The 12,235-nt window shown below is 45.4% G+C and overlaps 1 protein-coding gene across 5 annotated transcripts in view; it reads left to right on the top strand.

Annotated features, from left to right (window-relative positions):
• The window catches only part of PTPN13 (protein tyrosine phosphatase non-receptor type 13), a 149,868-nt gene extending 140,974 nt beyond the window's left edge, over positions 1–8,894 (top strand). For all 5 annotated transcript variants that reach the window (XM_077300969.1, XM_077300966.1, XM_077300970.1 and 2 more), the window contains exons 41-47: positions 962–1,065; positions 1,260–1,408; positions 2,637–2,727; positions 3,160–3,497; positions 5,670–5,885; positions 6,487–6,549; positions 7,957–8,894. In XM_077300969.1, the coding sequence (XP_077157084.1) occupies positions 962–1,065; positions 1,260–1,408; positions 2,637–2,727; positions 3,160–3,497; positions 5,670–5,885; positions 6,487–6,549; positions 7,957–8,037 (1,042 nt within the window). In that variant the 3' untranslated portion in view covers positions 8,038–8,894. The remainder of the gene's footprint in view (positions 1–961; positions 1,066–1,259; positions 1,409–2,636; positions 2,728–3,159; positions 3,498–5,669; positions 5,886–6,486; positions 6,550–7,956) is intronic.
• Positions 8,895–12,235: the final 3,341 nt, after the last annotated feature.

The raw sequence follows: 12,235 nt of genomic DNA, 5'->3' as shown, positions 1-12,235 counted from the left end.
GGTCTATGTACTCTGTTCTGTTTCCATGAGACATTGAGCTCTGCTTGAATTTTTGAGTTGAGTGCAATCATTATTACACAACTGAGGAAGTTTTACAGCGAAACTAGATATCACATAGGATACTAGCCTCTGGCTGTTTTGATGATTATTATTAAAGATTCTGAAGACAAGAACTTTTCTTTATGCTTAATGGTGACCTCCGTTTGGAATATATGAATGCTTCTGTAACCTGCACAATTTATTGAGCCACTCGGGGTTTTTTCTTGTTTACATACATCCTCCCGTGTCTATTTCCATTGTGCTATCTTGGATAAAACTGGTTTTCTTCCAGTGTATGTAGACTCACATATCTGTGAGAGCCAGCATGGTGTCGTGGTTAAGAGTGGAGAGCCAGATTTGATTCTCCACTTAACCACATGCAGCCAGCTAGATGACCTTCAGCTAGTCAGAATCCAGTTAGAGCTGTTCTCACACAGCAGTTCTCTCAGAGCTCTCTCAGCCACACCTATCACTTAAGGTGTCTGTTTTGGGGAGAGGAAGAGTAGACAATTATAAACTGCTTTGAGACACACACACCCCCCCGGTAGTAAAATGTGGGTTGCAAAAACCAATTCTTCTTCTGCATTGCCTGCTATGGAAATTCAGGCTAAAGTTTTTCGCAACCTGATCAGTGGTTTGGGGCCACCTTATCTATTAGCTTCTTATTCATTTCACCTTATTGTTGGTCTCTTGTGAACTCTTGAATTATATGTATGCCTTAATCTTAATAATAATTTATGCTTTGTAACAGCCTTTGGCCATATGCAATACATTTTATCGCTAGCATGCAGGAGTCTTAAGTAAGACTAAGATCCTTATTAGAAAAACAGGTCCTCTTTGCTTTTAAACCACCACCTTACTTGGAAGGTTTGTCTTTTCAAAGATTTCTCTTTGTGACTGAGGCAATGTCGGTCTCTTTAAGATTACCTCGCCAGTCTTCGGCCACCCAAGGGGATGACGACGAGATCACGTGGGGTAGCGAGGAGCTCCCAATTGAAGCAATCCACCGGAAGCAGCCTGTTGAAGGTAAGCAGCCCGTCGGACCTGTCATTTAAAAAAGCTACAATCCTCATATTTTTAATTAGCTGGTGAAGTCCTGAAAACTTGGAATGCTGCCATGGGGGAAACCTCGACCCTTTTTCTTGGGTCTGCTCAGCAGGAGAGCCTGACCTGTTTAGATTTTTAGAGGCACCAATAAATCCACTTTCTTTCTGTGCCAGATCGCCCTCTGGTGACGGACGAAGAGCTTGCGGCGCTTCCTGTGGTCCAAGTGCTTCCTTCCGGCAGATATACAGGGTCCAAGTTGAAGTCCACAGTGCGAATGCTAAGGGGGCTTTTGGAACAGGGCGTCCCTTCTAAGGAGATTGAGGTAAGCAGGACCCTCACTTCTTCCTGCTGGAAAGGTAGTTGGGGAAAGGTTCAATTCATTACCAGAAGGGGAAGGACTACCACCTCTTTATTCATCCCTTCCTTCAGTGATCTTAGAGCAGATCTTGTTTAATCCTTCCTTAGAAGATGGTGGGATAGAGGCGGAGACTTGGCCACGCTCACCTGATTTGCTTCATGCCTGAGTGAAGGCTGGTGATATAGGAGACCCAGACACGGTCCAAAGCTCATTCCTCAACATAGAATTGTACCTACTCCACTACCACTACCACGTTGTTCTTGGAGGAAACAGTCAACTAGAGCTTCCCAGCCGTGTATTCAACCCGGCGTTTGATGCCCACACTCCTTATTTTAAACAAACGTGGATCATTTTGTAGGCAGAAAGAGAGTGCCTACATCAACAGCCAGGCATTGCTTGGAAAGTGAAGAAGGGCTTTGAGCTTGACCAGATAAATCGAACAACTAAAGTTGCAATGGATTAATCAGTTGAGCCCATTTCAGCCTGTTGGAGACCAGTGAGAAACAGCGGGGTTGGATGTTTTATTTTGTGATGCAAAAATTCGTTTGGGTCTCCTTAATCCATTCAGATGTCAGCAATTAATGGACTCAAAATTAGCCAACCTGTTGTCTTCTTTCAGCACTTCTAAGTTTGGCATGGGCCTGGTGAAATCTAAAATCCCCTGCATTTATATTATATGTTGTAATCTGCCCTGAATTTTTGAAGGCGGGGAAGAATATAAAGCCCTGTCTTCAGAAGATAAAGTGGGCTCTTACAGATTTTCCAGTTTTTTTCCGGACATTAGACTACGCCCAGGCTAAATCTGACTTTAAAAGAATACTAGACGTAGAAAGGCAAATCCATATAAGCAGAATTAGAAGCCGTCTATTTGATCTGAGTACTCTCAATAGGATAACGATTAACCATATATCACATTTTTAGAGAATTTTAACTACAGGAGAATTTTTATACTTTTAAGGTATGATGCACTTACCGTCTACAGTGCTTGAGGCTAAATTTACTGGAGGCTTTCAGAAAACCAACATGTAGAGTGGAAACTCCAGAATCCCTGGAACATGTTTTCTTTGATTGTGGGCTCTGTCATAAGATCAGAGAAGTGTAGTGGCAGAGTAGGAATTTGAACCTGGATCTTACTTGTTAACCAGTTACCAAATTGCAGCAAATCTCATCTTGTCTGCCTGCTTGTTTCCAGACTCTTCAGGTCTTAAAGCCCTTGGATGAGTGTTTGATTGGCCAAACGAAGGAAAACAGAAAGAAGAACAGATATAAGAACATACTACCCTGTGAGTCCCAACGGCCAGAATTTCCCATATAATTTCGTTTATCCTTGCTGTCATTGCATTAAGCTTGGCCACTACCTGTTGATGTTCTGTGCCAAGAGAGATGTAGTTTGTAAGGAATGGGATCTGTCAAGTCAGAGGAGGGTGGGAGATAGCTTTTTATGGCATGACCTGGTCGTGCTGGGAGGGCGGTATAGAAATCATCAAATAAATAAATAAAATGCTATACACCTTGTGACCCACCACACCACACTAAAGCTTCCCCATCAGCCATGCACAGTAACCCTGCGCCTATGCCCTTGAACTTGCCACTGAAAGTGCTTGTGGATCTTCTAGCTTAGCGACCCTGTGCCCTGCACATTTTGCTAAGGCAGTGAAACCAGTTGCATGCAAGTTTATGACTCAGGGAAGCCGATTCTGTGTTTGGGGTTGCAGACGACACCACGAGAGTGCCTCTGGGGACGGAAGGCGGCTACATCAACGCCAGCTTCATCCGAATGCAAGTGGGGAGCAAAGAATATGTTTACATTGCGTGCCAAGGACCCCTCCCTACTACTGTGGCGGACTTCTGGCAGATGGCCTGGGAACAAAACTGCATGGTCATAGCCATGATGACCCAGGAAGTGGAAGGGGAGAAAATCAAGTGCCAGCGGTATTGGCCCGACGAACTGGGCAGAACCACGATGATCAACAACCGACTCCGGCTCGCCCTCGTGAAGCTGCAGCAGCTCAAAGGCTTTGTTATAAGAGTCATGGAGCTAGAAGATATTCACGTAAGTGAGCCTGGCATCCTGGCACCCATAAATGGCTTCGTGGGAGATGGGAACAGAGCGGCGGCTGGGTTGCGATGCTCATTGGTTTAACTGCAGGGATTCCTGAATCGGTGGGTGTTGAACAGGTTGAATTGTGGTCCTAATTCACAGTGTGAAGCCAGGGATTCTGATTTCATTTTTCCACTCTAGTGGCTTGAAGGGAGTACGGTTCTGTTCCCTTTGAGAGCCAGTGTGATATAGCTGAACATGGGTAGGCTAATGTGGTGACCAGTTAAAGGAGGATAGACTGGCAAAGAGGTATGACATAACATGAACAATCCATAATAAGACTCGGTTTCCCCCAGTGTAGGCCAATTAGATTTCTTTCTTTTTTTTAAAGCTTGTGTTGAATTGGGTTTCACAGATTTTTGTAGTGGCAACTGGGTCTGGGGGTGGGGTGGGGGACAACAGTCCAGGGTCCATAGAAAGAAGGCTGCAGTTGTGTACTGTAAACTTAGGGCTTTTCTGCATTCTCATTTTCCTCACTTGCAAGTTCTTGTTTATTTGGGGGAGGTGTCTATACTGCACATGTCTTGCTTCCGCTGGTCCAGCCTTCCTCAACATTTCTACCATTGAGAAACCCCTGAAACGTTCTTCAGGCTTTGAGAAACCTCGGAAGTGGTGGAATTGTGCAGAATATGGTTGGGAAGCAGAGCTGTGGACACGCCCACCTGGAGCTCCTCCTCTTCCCATCCCCTCCAGGCCCATCATTGGCCATTTTGGGAGGGGGACAGGTCAACATGACCATATGTTGTCATATCATCTAATTAATATATAATAAATTTAATATATAATTAATTCAGGAAACTGTTCCAGGGCCATCAAGAAAGCCCAGGGTTTCACGAAGTCCTGGATGAGAAAACCTGCTCTAATTCATATCATATAATTTAAATCTACAGGGAGATATGCCAGATATAAGTCTGTGTAGATTCAGAGGGATAGTTGTGTTGGTCTAAAGTAGCAGAGCAAAGTCTGATTCCAGTGGCACCTTTAAGGCAATAAACTTTTATTCAAAATATATAAGCTGTCTTGTGCATGCACACTTCTTCGTTTACACTAAAATGCATGTTACCAATCCATATATATGGGTAAAGAGTGAGCAGTAAATTAGCATACAGCATAATAAAGATGTTTAACCTATAGGGTTGGGTGATTCATTTCAGATAATCCGGAAAACGTTCTGGGTTTATCTGAGCCAAATCACACATCTCATCAGTTTAAACCAGGGGTAGTCAAACTGCGGCCCTCCAGATGTCCATGGACTACAATTCCCAGAAGCCCCTGCCAGCATTCGCTGGCAGGGGCTTCTGGGAATTGTAGTCCATGGACATCTGGAGGGCCGCAGTTTGACTACCCCTGGTTTAAACCAACCAGATCAGAGAAGTCAAAATTGCTTTGGGCTTGATTCAGCTGACTGAGAAACACCCCCTCCACATCTCGCCAAACAGCTGATCCCTGGGGAGGGATCCATTTCAGGAGAATCCATTTGAGTTTCCCCGAATCGGCCGACCTTGAATCGATGTGCCAAATCAGCAATTGGGTTAACTTGAAATGTATCGAATCAAGAAAACTCAAATTCAAAAAGTGCCCATTATTTTTCTGGTGCACATCCCTGTTAACAGATTCAAGGATAAAACAGGAATAACCAACTTTGGTTTTAGGGTTACCATTGGTTGGGGTTTAATTCCAGAGGCCAACATTGTGAAGGAAATAAATGTGTCAGAATTGGAAATTGATGGGCAGCTGCTGTGGAATGCTGAGAGCAATTGATTTTGTGGTATTGAATCAACTACTAGAGGGAGTAAAACATGTGTGGAAGAGAAAAACCGCCCCAAAGAAACATGAACTTGCAAGTGAGGAAAATGGAAATTGAGGGAAAGCCCTTATAGGATCAAGTCACTCTTCATATCTTGGCTTATACCCAGCCATCTGTTCCTGGGTAAAAGCTTCTTCAAGCAGTAATGTCGCATCTGTGGAGGAAGGGAAGAACAGTTCATGGGATTACTACTCGTTGGATCTAATAAGGATGCTGGGAGGAGGAGCTGCCAGAGGATGCCATCCTACCTCTGCTGAGTGGTTGCCCTTCTTAGCAGACCTGATGCTGACTCTCCCTGTGTCTGTTTAAAACCGTAGACAGGCGAACTCCGGCGTGTGTCCCATTTGAACTTTACTTCCTGGCCAGATCATGACACGCCCTCCCAGCCGGATGATTTGCTCACTTTTATATCCTACATGAGGCACATCCACAAATCAGGACCAATCATCACTCACTGCAGTGCAGGCATTGGACGATCGGGGACGCTCATTTGCATTGACGTGGTCTTGGGACTCATCGGCCAAGATCTAGAGGTGAGATCGGAGAGAGGCAGTTCTGCGGTGCTTCTGTTTATGGGCATTTGGGCTGGTTTTTTGGTATATGACTCCATGTTTGTCCTGTTATATTCAGAATGTCGTTTCACACTTCCAGAAGATACGAGCCAGATTTTTTTCTCTTCTACAAAAGCCTCTGGGAGGGGGTGAGGCAGTCCCCCACTCCCAGAGTCTTTCTGTAAAGCTGTAAAATAGAATTTAAGGGGCAATTTGAAGGCTCTAGCTCAGGGGTAGTCAAACTGTGACCCTCCTGATGTCCATGGACTACAATTCCCATGAGCCCCTGCTAGCAGGGGCTCATGGGAATGGTAGTCCATGGACATCAGGAGGGCCACAGTTTGACTACCCCTGCTAGCTTATCTGTTTAATTATGTATACTAATGACTTGGAGAAACCATCATTTTTGTGTTGCATGTATTGATACCAACTTTGGGCCCTGTCTGTGTCAGGAAGTGGTGGGCTGCATAAATACCATAAATAAGCAGTTGCTTTCTGCACTGGTGCAGCGCATTTTCTTATTTGTAGTGCTTCAGTAGGTGCAACCATCACTGACGTTCTCTGTGTGCTTTCCCCCGTCTAGTTTGACATCTCAGACATAGTGCGTAACATGCGCCTGCAGAGGCATGGAATGGTGCAGACCGAGGTAGGTGCATGAGCATGCAGTGCTGCTTCTGATGCTCAAGGTTGCCATTCTTCATTTTCTAGGAGACTGAGTGTGGTGTGGTGGCACCAGATAGTAGCCAAGGCCCTTGCTCAGTCCAGCTTGTTGTTGTTGTTAGGTGCGAAGTCATGTCCGACCCATCGCGACCCCATGGACAATGATCCTCCAGGCCTTCCTGTCCTCTACCATTCCCTGGAGTCCATTTAAGTTTGCACCAACTGCTTCAGTGACTCCATCCAGCCACCTCATTCTCTGTCGTCCCCTTCTTCTTTTGCCCTCGATCGCTCCCAGCATTAGGCTCTTCTCCAGGGAGTCCTTCCTTCTCATGAGGTGGCCAAAGTATTTGAGTTTCATCTTCAGGATCTGGCCTTCTAAGGAGCAGTCAGGGCTGATCTCCTCTAGGACTGACCGGTTTGTTCGCCTTGCAGTCCAAGGGACTCGCAGCTGGTGGTTGGCAAACGGTTGCCACCTTGAAACGGGCACAACCAGAGTACCCGGCAGCCTCCTCGAGGTGCAGGAAGTCAACGTGGCTGTTTGGTTGACGATCCCTGCAGATGCTTGATCCTCAGGGACTCTGGTTCTCTGGCAGACTGTGGAATGGGGTTGTGGCTCCGTGGAATAACCTTCTGCATGGCAGGTTCAATCCCCAGCAGGAGTGGTTTAAGGATTTGCGGGGCTCTAGCAGAGTAGAATTGCAGAAGAGAGCAAGCAGACTGGGGGTGGAAAGGGGTGTCACTCCAAGTGTCTTTAAAGAGGGAAAAGGGGAGAGGAGAAAGGCTCTGGCCCTGATCCATGGGTGGGAAAGTCACCACTAAGGGCCCTTGGAAGCGCAGGGCTCATTGCACGTGCTGCATGGATAAACCGTCCCTGATTCCCAGCCTTTATGACAAAGAGTCCAGATTTCTTTGTGTTCACATAGTAAATAACGCCAGGTACAAGGCATTGTCCACACGTTCACTGTTGGTTTTGACACACTGTCACAAAACATGCAGTGGGCTACCTATACAAAGTGTGTTCTCCCCTTTCCCATCATAACCAAAGGTATAAATCCCACACTGATCTTGCGCTCAGCCCCTATCAGTGGCACAGATGTTCAGAGTCTGGGGAAGGGGCTATCACGGGATGCATTCGCTGGGTCTCCAGGAGTGCTTAATACATATTCACCCCTCTCCAGTACTGCCCCGCAGATATTCCCTGGAGTTTACAGGGACAGATGAAGTGAGTTGAAGGAGCTAAGCAGCAGAAAGGAGTGTGGATGGGGGTGTTGTGTCAATGTTGTGCCTTAAACAGCAACTATCAAGTGGGATCTCCTCGATCATCAGCTATTATCTTCTGTTATTAATGAACATTTCTGCTTGCAGACTTACGGATGCTTTCCTTTCTTCCCAGGACCAATATATTTTCTGCTATCAGGTTATCCTCTACGTCCTAAAACGTCTTCAAGTAGAAGAACAGCAGAGACACAACTAAGTCCGAAAGCCAAGTCTGCTTTTAAAAGGGGGCGGGGGGAGGATTGGACGGAGAAGAAGAGGTTCCTGAATCATTCGGGCACCATCTACGCGACAGAATCAAACTGGTTTCACATCCAGTCCGTCTGCCACAAGATGTTGTGGTTACAGGGTTTGCAGAAATCCTTGGGGGAAGCCATGAGAGCTAAAGCTAAGATGTATTGATGGCACAGGTGTGCCGTGGAGTGCAGTCTCGCCAATATGGCCCCAGTTTCTGTCAGATGTCACGTACCCCTGTACTCCCCCCAGCATCTGAAGGGTCCAAAGCCTTGCGCCTCATTGAATGGCGCTGCCGCTTGTGCAGCTTTTTGACACTCTGATAAACAATCAACATTTTTAAACAGCTTTCTATTTTTCCAAGAAGTATTAATGTTTCCTACAGGTTATTTTTTCCCCCCTCCCCAGCTATTTTATAGTATATTCTAATCTGATGCTGGGGATAAGGGGTGGGGTGGGAGGAGAGATAAAAACTGCATTTTATCCTGGTGGACTTTCTTACAGGGACATTTGTATTAGCCTATTTTTAAAATGTTTGTTTATAGCAGAGCTGTCTTTCCAGCATTTTTTTTTTAAAAGATACAGTAGAGCTTTTTATAGGAAATACTTGAAATCAGTATTTAAGCTTTACGTTATATTAGCATAGGGGAAAGTAGCCAACATTGAACTGTAAGTATCACATGTTATATTGTTTACTTTATAGAGACTTGTGTATATATTTATATACTTTTACAAAAAAAGCTGAATTATCAGGTGTCCGAGTGTATAACTACTGGGACGCCTCTGCCGTGTAAATAAAAATATACTTTTAAAATATGAGAAGCGGCCGCCTGCTTTTTCTGTCTCTTTAATGTATTCTGTTTTCTTCTTGGTCTCAGGACCCTTTGCCTTCTGCCACCTCTGGCATGTCCAGCTATATCCGAGGCCTGTAACAACTCAGAAGTTGCAGTGGAATCAGGCGGTTCCATTTTTTTGCATGTGATCATAAGTATAAAAAGGATATCCCATCTCTACTGTGAACTGGAACTTCTCCTGTTTCTTCGTAATTCAGAAAAGGTCAGGATGGGATGGGAAAAATAGCCTCCTCTCCGGAATCGCTGTCATTTTGCTTCTGGGTCAGATGTTTGGTGGATTCAGATTGGGTGTATATTAAGGAGGAGGAGGAAGTGGTGGTGGTGGTGTTGGTGGTGGTTTTTATATGCTGCTTTTCTCTACCCGAAAGAGGCTCAAAGCGACTTACAGTCGCCTTCCCTTTCCTCTCCCCACAACAGACACTTGTGAGGTTGGTGAGGCTGAGATTACTGAAGAAGAAGAAGAGTTGGTTCTTATATGCTGCTTTTCTCTACCCGAAGGAGGCTCAAAGTGACTTACAGTTGCCTTCCCTTTCCTCTCCCCACAACAGGCACCCTGTGAGGTGAGTGAGGCTGAGAGATCCCTGATATCACTGCCCGGTCAGAACAGCTTTATCAGTGCTATGGCAAGCCCAAGGTCACCCAGCTGGCTGCATGTGGGGGAGTGCAGAATCGAACCTGGCTCGCCAGGTTAGAAGTCTGCACTCCTAACCACTACGCCAAACTGGGTAAAGGAGACAAATTCAAACAGGTAAATATAGAAGTAATCATACATCAGGCACACTACAGAAAAGAAAAGGGCTGTCAAAAAAGTCAGAAAAGGGACGTCAGTATTTTAGCTGCACAAATATTGTGAGTTACTCAGAAATGTATTGGTTCAGTGGGTGCCTTGATACATGACCTCAGTGCATGACTTTGCTTGGGCTCTTCCAGATTGCCCATGACTTGGGCATGTGTGCAAAATGCCAACCTATGGTGACCTCAACAAAGAGCTTTCAGTGCAAGCGAGAAACAGAGGTGGTTTGCTATTGCCAACTTCTGCAGAATCTTCCTTGTTTAGCTTCTAAGATCTGACCAGATTGGGCTATACTCTGCTGCCTTCTCCCCTAAGGATATGTCCTCCACACAAGCTATCCAAACCATCAGACAGAGAAGACCATCGTGGCAGACACACAGTAGGCTAGTCCTTAATTGTAAGAGACTAATAACAGGGCCAGATCTTAACAATGACAACTTGTCTCTTGTTTATTAAATCTTTTGCACCTTGGAGATGACGTCTTAGAATTCCTTCAAGGGAAGTCATGTCATGCTCAGCCACCTGTTGGAACTGGCCAGCGTTTGATCCAACTTCCATCTTTGGATGCACAGGGCCATCTTCTTCCTTTACAAAACCCAAGTTGATCTTGCTGCCCCAAATGTCTAACATATTAATGTGAGGTTCCAGTGCTTTCTCTTCTTCCCTTTCCCTCATTTAAATCTCATACACTGCATGCAACACATAATTAGATATGCCAGGGTCTCAGAATACCCTCTGTCCCCGGGCAGGAGAGGAAACCAGTGGCTAAATTAGCTGCCAGTGGACTAGCAAACAATATTCAGCTAGGTGGATGACAGGTTCTGAAGCATTGGCGTGTATGCATGTGCCATCAAGTCACAAACAACTCATTGGGACCCCTTGACCATGGGGATTTCAAGGCAAGAGATGAGCAGAAAGCATTTGCCATTTCCTTCCTTTGCATATCAACCCAGGTCTTGCTTCCAAGAATCAACTATGTTTAATCCTGCTTAGCTTCCAAGCTCAATTTGTTACTAAGGGTACATTTACGCATCACCTCACAGGTCCATAAACCTAGTTTTCTGCTATGTTTGCACACCCTCTTCCTTCCAGAACCCAGTAGCATGGGGGAAATATACCTCAAAATATTTTCAAAATAAATAGAAACAGCCCCCCACCCCCATACCAGAATTCTTCATGGAGGGCTTTTCCTCACTCTTCCCTTGTACTCCTATTGCTGGGGTGTGTGTGTTCTTTTATGCATATACTTTCCTCCCTCTCCTGGTAGGTTCAATATTATATAGCTGTGTCTCCGTCCACATCAGATGTGCAGGGAAATGCTCCGGAGATATAGTAATGTAAAATTGAGGTGCCCACTAGAGGGAGCAAGACACATACAGAAAAGGGCAAGGGACAAGCCATACAAGTACGCATTCAATTCAAAGAAGAGTGCAGGAAAGCCCAGCGCTTAGATCAATCCAGGTTTAGAATCTTGGAGTGCAAGGGTGGACTAAATTTTGGATAAATAAACAAACCTGATAAGATTCTGCTGATTGAAGGAATTCCTGACAAGGAAAAAAGACTTCCTCACTTTTCCTTTTCCAACAGTAACTCTGAATGGTCCCCAAAAGGTTGCTCCTGGGAGTCGGAGCATCCCTGCACTCAAATAGCAAGAGGGGGGACTTGGAGATCTGCACTGCGGGCAAGAGGGGGGTGAGAGAGAGAACTGGCAAAAACAAAAAACACCCATCCTTTTCCATTAGAAGACATTTTCTTCAGTGCCCAAGTCAATCTCCATTCAGCCATGCAATAGCATGTATGTGTCACGGATCAGTTTCTAATCAGGATTTTCTGAGCAAGTTGTCTGCACAAGCCCAGCTTAACATCAGCTTTCAAGGATGTCTGAATAAAGCCTAAACATTCACTTGTGGAAGAGTATCCAGTTCCCCAGGTTTTCTTATAAATGGGTGGTGTATTCATTACCTTCCCATTTCAACAGTGTATCTTTGAACATGTAATACATGAAGAAGCTCTTTGGGATCCAATGAAAGGGACCCGGACGAAGAAAGGCCTGACGTAGCCATGATGCTGGCTGGGGCAGGGGCCCCCTCCCGCAGAGAAGCAGGGGGGGGAAGGGTTTCTCTTGCCGAACATCTTCTTTCAACCTGACGAGGCGATCCAGTTTCAAGGCCTTTCCGTGCCACTGCAAAGCTCTCCAGGGAACAGGCCTGTTCCCTCACCAATATCACATTTAAATCAAGCCTGGGAGCTTTTAACATAAAAAATTAGAAGTAGAAATGTGTGGACTCCAGCAAATGTGTAACAGCTGCCCATTTGTATGTTGAAAATTATCCTGTCTGATCACCCACAGCTGCCTTTGTTCTGGACCTGTTTTTCCCCACCTCCTTGGAACATACGTTTGAATGGAATGAATCATTCATTCAGCAGCGGAAAAGCACCGTAGAGCACAGGAAGACTGGGTTATCTGAGAGAAATGCTGAGAGCTCAGAGATAACAGGAGCATAAGAAAGTAAAAT

Source organism: Paroedura picta, chromosome 10, assembly GCF_049243985.1.
Source record: "Paroedura picta isolate Pp20150507F chromosome 10, Ppicta_v3.0, whole genome shotgun sequence".
NCBI classification, from domain to species: Eukaryota; Metazoa; Chordata; class Lepidosauria; order Squamata; family Gekkonidae; genus Paroedura; species Paroedura picta.
Note: the sequence above shows the minus strand (reverse complement) of the source record. Positions and strands in the feature narration are given on the sequence as shown.